This window comes from Colius striatus, chromosome 1 (assembly GCF_028858725.1).
Source record: "Colius striatus isolate bColStr4 chromosome 1, bColStr4.1.hap1, whole genome shotgun sequence".
NCBI lineage: Eukaryota > Metazoa > Chordata > Aves > Coliiformes > Coliidae > Colius > Colius striatus.
The window spans coordinates 191,436,440-191,452,794 of record NC_084759.1 but is presented as its reverse complement, the minus strand read 5'-3'; the positions used below and the strand labels follow the sequence as shown (position 1 = coordinate 191,452,794).

Sequence of the window (16,355 nt, the reverse complement as noted above, 5' to 3'; positions counted from 1 at the left end):
TGAGAGCGCCAGGGACATGGCTAGAGGCCCCATCCTGTCGACAGGCCTCACCTGCCCATCTCTGACAGAGGCTGGGGCCTGGGTGTGAACAACCTTCACTATCAGAAGCAAAACAACTTGAACTGCAAGGTTTTTAGCATATCATTACAAATTCAAACCCAAGCCTATTCTGATGGAAAATCTTCATCAGGAATGTGAATTGTTTTGGGCAAAATAACTGGGCTTGTTTCCTGGCAAGGATACTATTTGCATCAAAAATTAATGTCATCCACCCACTCAGTTTCCAACTAAACACTAGGCATTTCATTAGTGAAGTGAGAAGAGTGGTGCCTGGCTGGAGCAGCTAGGGCAAACAAATCTGCTTGAGTAGAGCCAGAAAAAAAGGGAGACCTGTGTGCTCCTGCAGGCATCAGGGTCTAGAGCACTGCACAGGGCCAGGGGGAAGAGGGGGTAAGGACAACATTGCATTCCTGCTCAGGACATGGAAACAGGTGGACTAGAAAGAAACCCAGCCTTGATGGGGGTTGAGCTCCTCTTCCTGACAGGGAAGTCTCAAAAGCTGCGTGCAGAGCTCTTGTGTATGGCTGTGCGTGTGCGTGTGCAAGAGCTGTGCATGTTGACAGCTTGAGTGGAGAATTGTGGGAGGCTGAGCTGTGCAAGTGGAGCACTGCATGCAAGTGTGCAAGCACCACACACACGTGTATGCGCAGGAAGACACAAAAGGTGTTGCTTGCAACTGTCACTGGCAGTGCATAGGTGCTTGTGCAAGAGAGGTGTGCACGGCTACACGTGTGAAAGGAACTGTGCATGGTGGGTAAGCAGGTGTGTGAGGGGAACATGTAGTGTTTGTGTGTGGAGACAGATGTGCGAGGGGGATGTCTGTGTGTGTGGGGAGGCAGGTATGTGAGGGGGATGTCTGTGTGTGTGGGGAGGCAGGTATGTGAGGGGGATGTCTGTGTGTGTGGGGAGGCAGGTATGTGAGGGGGACGTCCGTGTGTGTGTGTGCAGAGGCAGGTGTGCGGTAGGAGCGCGGTGTGCGTGTGCCAAGCACCAGCTGCGGAGAGCTGTGCCGGGCCCGCGTGCCCGTGCGTGAGGCGAGGCCCGTTGAACGAACGCCCGCCGGCCGTCGTGCCCGCGCCGGCGGCTGCCCGGGGCGGGGCCTGCTGACGCATTGCGGCTGCAGCGGCCGCGGGGCGGCCGGGCGGGGGAGCTTGAGCCCGGAGGGGCGGGGGTCGGTGCCCGGGGACCGTCCCTTCGCCCGCCGGCGGGCTGACTGACAGCGCTCCCCGCCCAGGGACTGGAAGGGCCGGAGCGGGGCGGGAGGTAGGAGGAGGAGCGGCGCGAACCGCCCTGCGCTGCCGCGGCTTTTACCTATTCATTCAGGCACCTAAAATGGCTGGAGAGAGGAGGTGGCGGAGCAGGAGGAGGAGGTGAGGGGGGCGCCGTGCCTGCAGCTCCTCGTCAGTCGGCCTTTCCTCAGCCCGGCGGTGCCCCGCACTCCCGGCAAGGCTCACGGCCGCCCCTTGCCTGCTCCCCGGCACCATGTCGGCCGGCCAGGACGAGAGCTCGGTGCGGGTGGCGGTCAGGTAAGCGGCAGCGCCGCCCCTCCTGCGGGGCTGGGGGCGAAAGGGTGGTAGGTGGGAGCGTTCCCGGGAGCCCTCACGCCACGGGTGACCGCGGCGGGCCGTGCCCCTAAGCGCCGTGCAGCCGGGCCCCCGGCGGAGAGCGGCCGCGGGCGGTGCGCGGGAGCGGCGTGAGCTCTCTCCTGTCCCTCTGGAAGCGACATCGTCGCGCAGGGACAGCGGCAACGGACGTCTTCCCTGCAGAAAGAGTGTGTCACCTCGGCTCCTGCTGAGCCCCTTTTTCCTACAGCTGGTGGAAATAACCAAAGGAAAAAAGGGGAAAAAAGCCCCACCCACCAACAAACCCAAACCCATTCTGAGGGCATTCTCAGTCCTTTCTCTAATTTTCAGCAGTGACCCTAAAAATACTCCAACTAATTATAGCCTGATGCTGTAAGTGCTTACTCATGGAAGTAAAGGAGCCCCTACACTGTAGCGATGGCGTTTGCATCCCGGCGCTTTGCGAGACTGGATGCTGGTAGAATGATCTGTTTAGAAGGATAAAGGCTTTTATCCTAAGGAGGTTGTGTCCAACCTAGCACACCGGGAGGGACATACTTCCATGAGTAAAAAGGAATAGGGATATGTGAAAGTCATAATGGGAGTGGAGTTTAAATCACTTTACAACATCAGCTAATTCAAATTACTCTTCTATCAGAGATAAAAATCTGTTGTTCATCAGTGAACTCTTGGCTCTTCTCTTTTTTTTTAATGTGAAGATACTAGTTTATTGTTTGAAGAACTTCCAGATTAGCCCACGGATGCCTTAATTTTCAAGATGTCTTTGCCTAATTCAAACATGAGGAGAAATGTGTATATATGTGTGTACAAGTATCTGTTTATATGTCTGTCAATATTTATGTTTTGATGGTGATACTGAATGATGATTTATTTCTTTTCTTTGAAGAAGTTTCTTTATATTAATGTGTTGACATACTTGGAATACTATGCCGTAAGAAATCAGACTTTAGGAGAAGGTCTATTTCGACCAGTAGGTCCTTGGAACCACTACATACAGCTCACCTTGGCAGATAATACAAGGATTATACAGGAAGAAAAACAGGATGGATCATTTTTTTTCTCTGAAGGGTGTAGGAATAAGCGCTGTTACTGCATGCTGTTGTTGGTAGTTGCGTGTGGGGGGATGATTCAATAACATTTTTGGTAAACAGAGAAACACTGCCCCTGCACGATAAATGGGCTGTGTTCATTAAAATCTACTTGCCGATTGCAGTAGGGTTTTCTATGGGGAGAGATGCTTTTGTGAGTAGTGTTATCTGTTGAAATGTTTTTTCACATAAAGTACAGGGAAGTGATTTTCCAAAGCATAATTAGGCTGTATTTTAAAAAAGGAAAATATGAGATAGGTGTGATCCTAAAAAAAGGGTGTGTTAAAGGTTTACAAACTGCTCTGTCATTTGAAGAAAATATTAAATATGTTCTGAGCCAAAAAAAAAAGTAGTGATGTAGAAGTTCATTTACAAATACAGACATTCATTGCAGCTAGGAATTAAGTGAAACCTACTGGAGCAAATATGTTTATGGTTGTAGATGTGTGATAAATAGGTTAGAAATAATATATGGCAAAGGATTTGTATAAATGAATTGAAATTACCCACCTGTAACTCTTGAAAACATCCCTAATATTACAAGGCAGATTTCTGTACTATAGTTGTCCAACTAACATCTTATGTCTGAGTCTAGTAAGGGAGAATTGCATCTTCCTGTCTGCTTTCTTGCTTTTGGCAGATTAACTATTCATGTACAAGATTTCTCCTTCTCTGCTTAGCAATCATGAACAAAAGCATGCACAATTATTTTTTTTTCCCACCAGTAGCTCTTTGTAGATGGTTTTCTATTATTTCTGATTGTTTATTTTGCACAGTCCTATAATTCAACTGGTCTTGCAGCTCGCTGTGTATCGGTGCCATGCTGTACCGTGCATTATGAATATTACATTCAGTTTCCTTGTTGGCTTTGTTCTTCAGTTCTTTTTGGGAACTTGGGTTTAGTTGAGTGACAGTCTCCACTGTTGTGATGAGTTAGTCGTTATGTTTGTGTGTGTGTGTTTCCTGTACAAGGCTTGCTCTAAAGCATGACCAGCTTTTATTTTGCAACCCTGGTGGTAGTAATTGAAGTAAGAAACTGCGAAGGTGTATTTGTACTACAAAGCTGAATTTGCTTAAACTTTGAACATAGATTATGGAACAGACATCACTGAAATTGTTTAGCAAATTGTTTTCCCAGAACCTGGTTAGCTCACTTAATTGTGTACAACAAGATTCAAAAATACTTCATTTATCCAATTAGTGCCACCTTTAAGCTATCATCTTGTAAGCTAATTGCTCCCCATTTTCGACAGTGTAATAATGGGTTTGTGAACAAGGAGTTAAATATTCCAGTTCAGTGAAGCATGACAGCTGAAAATAGTTTGGCAGATAACCCAGTAACTAATGTTAAATTCCCCAATTAAGAAATTTTTTTTTTCTCTATTGTCATCCACTGAAAAGCTTGTGGACTTAGAATTTTGATGATGGCGGGCAACTTCAACAAAGAGCTTTGCTGTCTGTGTGACTGGGTATAGTATCTGTTTTCAGATAAAAATCACAGAGTTCATGAATTAGAGGGCCTTTTATTTATTTTTTTAAAATGTGAAAAGATATCTTTTTTTGTGTGTGTAAATCTGAAGTTGCTGTTATGCTTTTATAAATATCTTTTCAGCATATGTAAACTGTCATTTGACAAGAAAGCTATGAAATGGTATGAACAGCATAGGTGATTGGTATGAGCTATCCAGGGACTGTATATAAGATCAGAAATACGGTCACTTTTACCAGCCAAACCTGTACCGTGTTATACGAATTGAAACAGCTCCATCAGGAGAGTTAATGATTAGTGCCTGTCCTCACCTCATATACCTTGGAGCTGTAGAGTTGGGACGTCCTAGAAGGGATGACCAAAGTAGACAAGGAAGTTAGACTTCAGTCCTTTGTGTTTTTGGGTACAAGCTAAACAAGAGAAAGAACCTTAGAGGAGCAATAGTGTTTGGGTAGAGCTCATCAGAAGGCTTGCATGGAAGGCTGCCCTCTGATAAGGATGTCTGTTATTTGGATCCTGGTATGCAGAACAAGTAACAATGTAGAATATTGAAGTAAAAGTCTGTCTGCTGGTTCTCCAAAGAAGGAACATGACCTTGATTCACTCTGAGTCAGTGGAGGCCTCAGACATGTAGATGTTAAGCTTTAGTGTTGATTTGTAATACTGTCCTTTAAGATGCTATATGAAAACATGAAGATGACATATTGAAGAGTGATTTGAAAAGATGAGTAGCTATGGAAGCTGACCAGTAATGAAGAAAAATATGATGGTATCTCAGCCATGCTTAGGTGACACCTCAGATGGAGTGGGTAATAACAGGACATGAAGCGCCAGTTGGTGAAGCTAAAGGCAATAAGACTTTGTCATTGGACATGTTGTTGTGAAAGATAGAGTCCAGTTGAAAGTGTGTTAATGGGCAAGACACAAAGAGCCAGAGGAGAGAGGAGTCAGGGAATGGTGGTTTATGGTCAGGTGTGCTTAACATCAGTGAGCAGTAAAGACCAGAGCTGTGAAAGTTTCCACTTTTTGTCATCATTTGTGTCTTCTTCCCTACTATGGCAAGGGCACTACCTCACTGCACTTTGGTGGCTGTTGAAATGGATTTTCTTTCTTGGGCTACTGTTTTGCAAACACTTACAGCTATGTTTATGCTTCCTACTATAAACAGATCCTCAAATGTTAGACAAATGGCTGTATATGCTATGGTATATATCATAAGTTCTGGAGAGCAGAGGTACTCGTATTATTCTTCCCATACAGTGCCAGGCAGTCTCATAAATAGTTCTGTAATTTGATAAGCAACAACAACAGATTACCATACTATCCATCAGCTCCTAAAAATGAACTAGTTTTCCTTTAAATAGAAAATAGTTATTACCCATCTGTAATCATGTGAAGCTGTGAAAGTTTTTCAGGAAAAATGTCTCAAAGTAACTGTTAATGTATCATTAGACACGTATACCTCACTGAAGAAAAAAAAAGTTGTTCAGTGGTGTTAAATAATAATTTTCTGAGGACATGTTAGGTGTTGAGAAATACCTCATTTGGAGACAGAGCCTGTTAACAGAAAGCTACAAAAGAGATCTTGTTTTGGGAAAGCTCATGTTGCATATCTTTTGCTCGTTTTGATGTTTCTCATTGCTCTCTTACTTAAACAAACATTCCCTTGTCCTTTACTGAAATTTTATGCTATGCCATGCACATGTTTTGCATTTTAGTTGAAAAAAAAGTAGACATGACACCATCTGCTGCTGAATTAATTTTGGTTTCATCATCTCTTACTTGATCATCCGTAACTTATATTGCTTGGGGCAGGTTGAAATCTCTGATCTTGCTTTCTAGGAAATAAACTTCCCTTTCCACCACTCGTGGTGTAAACTCAACTCATTCTTTGATGGAGGGAAAAGAAATCCTAGTCAGACATTTCCCTTGATTTCATGTTTCCCTTGTCAAAAAATGGATATTACTTGAATTTAGGAAGAAGAAAAAGCAATGAATGCTGTGCACAAGTGGTCTGTTTGTGCTTGTTGGTGAGTTATATTTTTTAACTTGGTATTTCACCGAAGTCAGAAGATGACTTGGGAGTTTACCTTTCTTTGAAAATCCATTGACTTAGTCATAGATTTCCATTTAATGGTATCTTCTTTACTACTTATGCTCTGTGAAGCGTTAAGATTGATATTGTTGGTCTAGACATTCTTTTATTACCCAACTCAAGGCTTCATATTTTCAGTTTTTCTGTGTAACTTATGTACATTCTTCCAGTATGGCCATTGTGCTTGGGATCATTGCTCCTTTCCTCTGCCTTCCCTGTGTTTGCTTTAAGTGTTTCATAGATCGCCTTTGCTGCCCACTCAGAGATGGCTGCTTGAATGCTTGCTTTCATGTTCTGTTGCCTGACTACTGCTGGGGAAATAAAGCCATTTTGGGTGCATTTTTTTTCCTGTTAAAGGAAAAGATTCAGTATCTTACCAAATCTCTAGCTGCTGGAGTAGAGAATTTTTTGGTATACTAGTATCAGTCCTGTGTAAAATATTTGCAAGGTGTTTAAGGTGTAATTTGAACTGGTGAACAAGAAAGTTTAATTAGAAATCAGATCAGACCTGAACAAGTTCAGCAAGTAACTATATGAGCTGTGCCTTTTTCTTGTGCTTTCTTTCTCTTCTAAAATTGTTTTAAATCTTTGTTCATTTTCTACCCATCCTTCCTCCTTTTTTTGTAGTTCTCTATGTTTATTTCAACTTTTCCCTGGTGAAACTTTTGTAGAATAGATAAATCTGCTCCAAGTGTTACTGAAGCCTTATTTTTCAAACATATTCTCTTGTTTAATGTGTTTACCATAGCAACAAGATGAAAATGGAGAACAGTGAAAGGATTTTAAGGTCAGCATCACAGTGAGTTTGATGTGTAGAGAACGTCTGTTCAAGATACATTTTACAATGTGAAAACCTGCTGATTCAGAGCTAACCATTGATTAGCACAAAATATTCCTGTATAGACTCTGTATGGAAATAAGGAGCGAGGAGGGAGTACCATCTGGTCCTTTATTTTTGTTATTTCCGTAACAGATTTGGAAAAGTCGGGCACTGCTGAAACATTTCATTTTTATTTAAAGAATTATTTGATTTTTTTTTTAATCAGGTGACAAATTCTAGGCTCGCTGTTTGGGACAATCACTCTCTAAGCTGCTTTGGATCTTTAAGTCTGCCTAACATGAATGATGCATCCCTTCAGCCTATTTGCTGTGGAGTTGCAACACAAAACTGAGAGCAACAAAACCTTAGTAAAAGGTTATGATATCATTATGATACCATAAGCAGCAATTCAAGTTGAACAGTGCACTTCTATTGCTGGATTTAAAAATTGATCGGAGATTTTGTTGTCTAGGTAGTTTTTGGGATCTTGCTGGTGATTCTGGCATTCATGCTGTTGGAGGGACTCTGCTTACTTCAGCTGGGTAGCAAACACCTAATTCTTTGCAGGACACTTCAGATTTAATGTAATTTTTTTCATACTGTCTCTTACAAACTCCAGATTTCTTGAAATGCTTTCTCTTGTATGCCGTGGCTTTGAAGGGCACTTATTTTCCCTTTAATTTACGTTCAACATAATTGATCTTTTAAATGCAGAACTAAAACATTATTCTAAGGGGAGTAAGAGTTGAACCATCATGCTATAGCATGCTACTGTCTTTTAACTACTACAATTGAATGCATGGAAGGTTATAGCTAACAGAACTGGACAGAAAATATTCTTTTATAGGACATCTCAAAGTCTGACAATCTTTTCTGCTCTGGTTTCTTTTGTCAGTGGAAGGATTTGATCAGACTTCTCTGCTCATCTGATAAAATCTCATTTGGGATCTTGAACAAAGGTCTTCCACATTTTGGGTCAATGCTCTAACCGCTTGGTTATTGTCTTCGTTTAAGCCTGTGTGTTTTTTCATTATTTTCATTAAATGTGTTTTTCCCTCCCATTTCTAACCATGCTAATTGTCTTTTGCATAATACTGTGGCATCTTAAGCTGAAAAGCTATATAGCTGTGGAGTTTTAATGTCTATTAAGAGACTCTACTGAAGTATGTGACTTGTTAGCAATGTTGATTGAAAGTTTATGCAAGTCATCAGTAATAGTTTAAAATATAAAAGAAAGAATATACTCTAGAAATATATTGCAAATAATTATAGTCTTGCATAATTATGGGGTCACTGTCAAGCTTGCTGGGAAATGTCCTGTATAACCCTTTATTGTACAGAATGTAGAAACCCAGATAAGCTGCTTCCTTTGGAGCATTTGGTACAACATTGCCTGTGACACTGCATCTTTTTGGAATAAAGTGATAGGAAAGTAGACAGACTTAAATAAGATGTCTGTTAATATAACTTATTAAAAATATTGAGAAAGGGTCAGTTAACTAGATAACTTTGTTTTGCAAAGACAGAAATTTTTAACATTAATTACATTGGACATTTCTTCCCTTTAGTGTGGGACTAATTGGGAGATGAGTCCCGAGACCTTTTGTGTTACTTTGAGTAGCTGATTATCCCAGGATCTTGGAGTTGCTAATCTCTCACTCCACAGTATGGATTAAATATATTTCTCAATCATAATAGTGCTTCTGTCTTAGTTTGTGCTTCATTCTGTCCTGGAGAGAATCTCTTAGGTCCCCATCTCCACCATTATGAGGCTATGGGAGCATTATGAGTGTAGGTAGTGAGTCTTTTGTCTTTTTCTTTTTTTAAAAAAATACTATTTCCCTGTTTTTCCCTCCCCCTGCTCCACTTTGTGTATTGCCATCTCGGAATCATAAGCTCCTCAGGCCAACAATGTAGCTTCAAAGTGTAGTAAACACTTACAGTGTGATATAAATAATACATGATACAGTATCACGAGAAAAGCAGCTGCTACTAAAACACCTGAGTTAGTCATTACCTTCTATGAGAAGTGTTACAATTAAAATTATGATTTGCTAAACATGTGTTATGCCTTTGTTTCTCCCTTGCCCCTCAGTTCTTTCTCTGTGAAGAGAAAAACATTAGGTCTGTACCAGACACTTTGATCTGTAGGAAATAGCCGACTATTCTTTTTTTTTTTTAACCTGCTAAGCAAACAATATATTGCTTCAGTTTTAACTCTACAGAAGTTGTCCAGGTAAAGCTTATTTCACTCCCTGGTCTCAAATGCGTTCCTTTTGAAGTCTGGTCTTTAAGTATTTATGAAATCATTATTTTTAGACTGTGTAATGTGATACTTTTGGGGTTTTTAAAGAAGTCTATACACATTATTTTGCAGCCTAGGCATAAAGATGCCATCTAAATATGTCCAGTGTTTTCTTTTTATAGTTACAGTTGTATCATCTGTGTGAATAACTGATATATTTGGAAAAGGCTGATTTTTTTTTTTTTTAAGTGAACTGTTTGAAACTTAAAGACCACAAAAAAATTCGTATTGGGTTAAGGAGCAATAAATACCTGAATGTATATTTTTCTAGACATGCTAGAAGAGAGGGGGATTCTACTTTTAACAGTGTTTAAAGAGGTGGTAGGTCAGAGAGAAGGCCACCTGTTCCATCTATATCACTCAGAATGCAGATTATGCTTTTGTCTTATTTAATCAGTCAACTCATCACTCAGGAACAACAAAATTGGCATTCTGATCTTCACTAACAGAGTTCAGCAAAAGTGGATTGGTGTTCAGTGAGCTCTAAAATGAGATGTGGATAGGGTTGAACTGCTATTGACAAGTAAACTAAACATCAGTATAATTAAATGTCCTTTTTCTTTTGTACTCCCCAAAGCCTCAGACTTTAGGGTTTTGTTTGATGTTTGATTTCTTTGTTTTATTGGTGTATTGATGGTGTTTGTTTGTTTTAGTTTGTTTTTTTCTTTGCCTGTGGTCCCCAAAGTGCTCTGCATTGGCTGGTCATCTAGTCAATGTACAGTTTTGGATCGCTATAGCTATAGATATATTTCATTGTCGTTGTTAGCAAAGCCTTTGAGGAACAGATGGACTCTAATTATTTTCTTAACACAGTTAATGTAAACGAGTAAAGCCTTGATAGGCCTCAAAGAGGAAGGCATATTATATGGCTGAGAGCTGCTTTGTTTTGTGCTTGCAGCTAAAGTAGGGCTAGCCCATGCTGTTAGCTTTTAACTCATGATTGGTGAATGTAGAGATACTTCTTTGGAAAGAGAAGCCTTGCATAAAATGATATTGACCTATATCTTGGATGATAGTAGGTTGAAAATAAAGGGCCAGTACATGCTCTGCTGCTATTGTAGGCAAGAATTAAAGTGATTATGAACAATGTGTAAAAACTAAGCATGAAACAGCAGTGCTGTGGAAAAAGAAGAAAATTAATGGATATAGAAATTAGAGTTTTAATGTAAGGTGCAAAATAGTCCATCACCTTTGTTCAGTACTGCTAATGTCTTAGCTGATGTGAACTGAGGAGAATTGAAAAGAGAAGGAAAATGACTGTCTAGAAAACACAATCAGTTTCATAGTGTGGAGGAGTGAAGATTGCTGAGACACACATCTTGAAATACCTGGAGTCAAATACAAAGTGAAAGGGAAAAAAACTGCTCTTCATGTTCAATGTGAAGTGGATAAAAAGTCTTAGGCTTAAACTATAGTAAGAAAAGTGAAAGACAGGAAGAAAATAACTTTGTGTAATAAGGATGGATGTCCTTTAGTGATTTCTCTTTGGAGTTGTGGTATTGCCCGTATAGGAGACTTTTAAAAAATTCAAACTGATAACTGCTGGGAGTATTTTGGACATAGTTGATGTTACCTTGATTGGAAAAGGTGAAATGGGTGAATAAACTCTGACCTTTTCAGCTCTTTTGCATCCCAATTGTCTGTAATTCTGTGAAGCAGCATGTCAAGTGCCAAGACCTGAATTCATCACAGTTGAATGATTCCATTCAGATGTCAGAATATATTTACAGGGGTGTGACAATGTCCACATGAACAATAAAGCCGTACAGATTTGGAAGGATAAGCTTAGGCTAATTCAAGTTTGAAGGGACCTTAGGAGGTCATCTGATCCAACCTCCCACTCAAACCAGGGTTAAAACTAAATTCAGACAAGGTTGCTCAAGGCTCTATCAAGTTAGGCCTTGGAAAAACCTCCAAGGATGAAGATTCCTCAGTCTCTCTGGGTAACCAATACTTGACTGTCCTAATGGTCAAGTTTTTTTTCTGTATGCCAAGTTGGGAAGTCTCTTGCTTTGCTTTATGACCGCTGCCTCTTGTTCTCCCAATGTATACCTCAGTAAGCAGCTTGGGTCTGTTGTGGTAATCTCTTCTGTACTGGAAGACAGCAGACAAGGCGTAAAAGCCAGGAAGATATTGAAGAGTTCTGTGCCTATATTGTGTTGGAAAGGTTGAGAAATGAGGGGGATAGCTTCAACAAAGGGGGTGCGGCTTCTTTTCAAGATGTGTGCTGGATATGATAGAGCAGATTCTTGGGGAAACTGACAGTCGTTCAGTGGTGTTGGTGAAATGGCTGCTAGTACAAGAATAATGTGTTGTAAGCATACACAGTGTGAAGTACTGGAGATTTTTGTTTGTTTGCACAATTTCAATATTTTTTCTGTTCTAAAGTCTGTTCCCTTCATCCAACCTTTCTCTACCCAGCTCGAACACTATTTCATGATACGTATGATATTGCTGCTGTGAAGGTGGTTGCAGTGTAATTCAGTTGTAGCTAACAGTCTACTTTCCTCTCAGCAGGAGTACATGGCAGTCACCTTCTGCCTGCCTTTCTTCTGCTGCAGTTTAAGGTTGCTTAATCTTTTGGCCAAGCTGACTAATGAAAGTAATTAACCTCCATCACTGTCAAATGTCTCTTTGTTTTTCAGATATTTGTGGTCTCCTTGGCCATCTCAAAGAACAACTTTGTCTGTTTCCATGTTCTTTGCTGTGGTAGTTCATGTTTCATTCTCTCAGTAGTTCTGGCTTATTCAAATGTGTCTTCTGTAAGTCAGAAAGAAATGCATACAATAAATAGTGGTTTATCAAGTGAAGCATGTGGTTATCTTGTGACTATAACCCAAAGAATCAGTTACTGATCTTGGAACAATTTCTTATGGCTCTTTGGAAATTAATTAATTTGTGTGCTATCAGTTTTTGTCTTTGTCTATGAAAAATGGAATTTAAAAATTGATTGATTTCTTTGGGTTGGTGTGTCCATATAACGTGTGTGGAACACTGGGCAAAGTTAACATTCAGTTTGGATTGTATTGTTGGACACCTGCCTAGTATCAGTGTAAGAGTTTTCTGGTTGAAGTTCAATCTGTTTAAAACAGAGGAGTGCATTGGCAGGCTGAGGAAGGTGCTTCAAAGCTCATGATATCTGCATATCTTGATGTTGTGCATTTCATTTCTCAGCTCCTTTTCATTTGCAGCTACTGCAATCTGACTTCCAAGTATTATCAGATATGTCAAGGAAATCACCTAGTTGTAGGCTGGCTGGACAACTGACTGCTTTTTTATAGGTGTATTCTGTAATTTATACATGCATTTTTCATCTTACGATTAAAGTTCTTTTGTGCAAGGCTCTATATCTGATGAAGAAATATGCAGTGGGGCAGAATGCTTGTAATGGACTGCACTGTTTAAGTGAGAATTGCACTCCTGTTTCAGTGCTGCTTTGGTAAAGGGGGGGATGGTCACTTCAGCACAGCAAAGTGTGTGAGAGGTTCTCTCCTTTGTTCAGGAGTTATGTGAATTGGCTTTGTGTGGATTTTTTTTCCCCCATTCTAATAATAAAAATAAACTATAGGACCCAGACTGTTGATCCACTTTCTGTTCAAAATAGCAACAGTGCTACAACGTGAATTTAGTCTATCACTGCGTTAAACATTTAGTGGCTAGTAGCAGTATTTCAAATACTAAATTTGTAAACTTGTTTTTCTTGAGTCCCTCTTGCCGTTTTCTTTAGGGCATAGGGTTTTTGGCTTGGTTCTGCCTTGTTAGCTAATCGTGCATTGACCATTTACATGTCTCGCTTCTGCAACATCTGCCTTCTCAATGTCAGATCATTCAGAATGGCTTTGGGGGTGGCATTCAAATATTCAAAAACAATCAGTGTAAGGCATGATTTTAAGTTATGTTGTAACCCAAAGTTTCAGGTATTAATGGATTCAACGCATTGTAAGACCTCTGAGTCACTTTAAAAGTTAAATGTAAGAAAAAAATAAATTACTGAGGCTTATTTTACTTGTTGGTCTTTGAGGCTGAAAGCTCCATGAAACACTAGAAGGAAAACTGCTAGGCTGAAACAAAGACGTGGATATATTAATATGTAAATGCAAGTGTTAGTTGATGTAAAGTGATACTGTGTGGGTAACTTACAAGGTATTGCTGAGAGAAATAGCTGAAAGAGATTTATTTTTTGGGGGATGTGTTTAAGGAGCATATCTCTGCTGCAGATGTTACCAGTACTGGGAATTCTCTGGATTTACTGCTACCTGTTGGGGCGAGTGATGCCTTATAACCTACATACATCAGTGTCCCTGCTTTTGTGTGCACTGAGAGCAAATGCCTTGTTAGGGGACACTGGCTATCTTTCTTCCAAAGCTGTAAATAAATTATCTGTGTGACTTTTTAGCTTTTGGTTTTTTTTTCTTCAATACAGTGCTAAGATACAAAGTCTTGGACTTGTGTTTCTGTTTAGAGATTCAGCTCTGGTGTTGGACTATCAATGACTCCCATCTTCTCAGTATTCATTCAGTACTTAACCTGCTGGGGAGACTTATTCATCTAGGTACTGCTGAAGAACAAAGGTAGAGGATATCTTCGATTACTTTGTAAATAACGGAAAGGTTTTGTTGCCAAAAGAAATGGACTTTCAAAGCTCTCTGCTTCTTCCCCCCAGCTAGGCAGGAATGACCAGAGGGTGCAGAATGAGGGACTTTCCTGTTCTATTGTGACAGATTCTAGGACAGACAGAGGTGTTTATTTGTTTGGTTTTTTTTCCCTTCTAATCCACAGATCATTCTGGATATCCTTATAGTGTGCCATTATGTACTGGAGCTGTTCAGTTTGGTCTACTTGTGACTGATGCAGAAGTCAAAGGAGAGTTACAGGTTGCACAAGGACCTCTTTTATGGGGGCAATAAGGATTTGTTTTTTAAAAAGGAAACTTGTTTTGTTTTTTTTTTTTTGTAAAATTTTTCTCACTTGTTTGAGTCTTGGTCTAGTTTGTTTACTTTACATTTTTAGCTAAGATAGGCGACCAAGGACTTCAAATACCAGAGATTATGTTTATACCCCCTCCTGCCCCACCCTGGTTCCAGCAAGAATTGCTAGAGGTACTGAAGCAAGCACTTTCTGCTGTGACAGCAGATTTTAGATGAAGTGTCACTTCTGTACTATTTTCCAACTGATGAGTCTTTGTGTTGCTCCATTTTGCTGCCTTTGCAAGACCCCTCTTGCCAGCACTGCTACTGTATCCTAGAGATCAACAACCTAAATGTACTGCTTTGCAGTGTCTGCCCAAGAACACAGGGCTGAAGTCTTATTATTCTGAACTGAAAACTGTAATGATTCTAGATTAGGATGTTGATGGGGTAGTATGGAAAACATACAAGAGTTTGTGTACATTTTTTGATTCTTTCTAATGGTGATAATCTTTTCTGACATATTGTGTAACAGCACTCAACTGGATTTGATTGAGAATCCAATTACATGTTTACTTGAAAACATGATTGTATGTGAGGTGTAAGCAGTCCTGACCTTAGACTTCAAGAGGGCAGGGAAATCCTCTCCTTTCATTAGTTCCAGGTAATCCTGTTGCCTGTCCTAAATCTGTCGCTCACTTACAGTTTCAATTTGTCTTGTTCCCCTTTTTTCAGCCACTTGTCCTTAATTCAGTAGTCTAGAAATGGTTAACTCTGGGAAGTAGAGTTGGGAAATAAGCTATTTGGAGTTTCCTATGGGCCCTCCTAATTATTCATGTGATGAGGCTTACATAAGGGCTGCATTGCAGTTGGACTTCATTTGATGACAATGTTCTGTATTTCTGTGTAAACAAAAGTCAAATGATAAGGCATGGACAAGCAAAGTCTATAGTTGAAAGCAGGGAGGAGAAAAACTTTTCTGAGAGGATCTTAAGGTGGTCCTGTCTTATGTTTCATTTTCTGAAAGATTTTTTTCAAAGAAAATTCTGTCAGGTATTTAAAGAACTGAAAGAGCCTTCATTGCTATCATTGTTACTTGCTTCAGCATTTCTTCAGGTTCAAAGGTGAAATGAGTTAAACTGTACAGTTTTGTGTAGCTTGAGTTAGCAAAACATTAATTTAAAACAGCACAGATTTTTCTCTTTTGTTTTGGCATTGAAATTGTAAAAGCAGGCTCTTTGAAGTACCTCTGTTAGAGAAACCTGGAAATTCTAGAAAAAGTTAACAGGATGATCAACTAACACCCTTTTAAGACCTCACTTAATACCTCTTGGCAATTTATGTACAACAGCAGTTAAAGAAGTTTTGATGAAAGTTTATTTTCTTTCTAAACATTTGTTACCTTAGCATATGCTACAATAAACAGCTTTCTACCTCTTCAGCCACCCCCCAAATATTGTTTGTAGTGCTAAAGGAAATTATTCCAAGTGGAAACAAGATTGACCAAAACACTGGAGCTTTGTTATTGCTATATGGTTATCTTTTTTTTTCTTCTCTTGAGGTTTCATGTGAAAGCAGTGGTATTATGTGGTTGAAGCTAAGTGCAGCCATGGTGTGGAAGTCGTGTGCATATAGGTATGGGAGGCAGCTGTCTGATTCATAGCAGTTGGTGATGCAGAGTTGGTAGCTTGTGTTAATAGCCAGTTCTCTGACTTCTTGGTGCTGCTGAGGGAAAAATGTGAAACAACTTTAAATATTAATATGTCAATATATCTGTCTGTAGCTTTTAATAAACGCATGACTCTTGCAAGCCTTAGCATGAGACCCCCCCTGACCTTTAGGCACTACCAGGATGCCACCCCTGGTTTTTGGTTTCCTGGCAAAGTTTCTTGTTAGTTTAGGTATTGATCTTGGAAGACCTTGTGTGTACCTCCCTTTGTGGCCTCGATGAAACCAAAGGAGCTCTTACTTTGATGTTAAGTGTTCAGAGGAATGAGATATTTGGTCA

The 16,355-nt window shown here is 40.1% G+C and overlaps 1 protein-coding gene across 8 annotated transcripts in view; it reads left to right on the top strand.

The window, feature by feature from the left end:
• The first annotated feature begins 1,353 nt into the window (after positions 1–1,353).
• The window catches only part of KIF21A (kinesin family member 21A), an 88,599-nt gene continuing 73,597 nt past the window's right edge, over positions 1,354–16,355 (top strand). For all 8 annotated transcript variants that reach the window (XM_062018656.1, XM_062018622.1, XM_062018612.1 and 5 more), the window contains exon 1: positions 1,354–1,586. In XM_062018656.1, the coding sequence (XP_061874640.1) occupies positions 1,543–1,586 (44 nt within the window). In that variant the 5' untranslated portion in view covers positions 1,354–1,542. The remainder of the gene's footprint in view (positions 1,587–16,355) is intronic.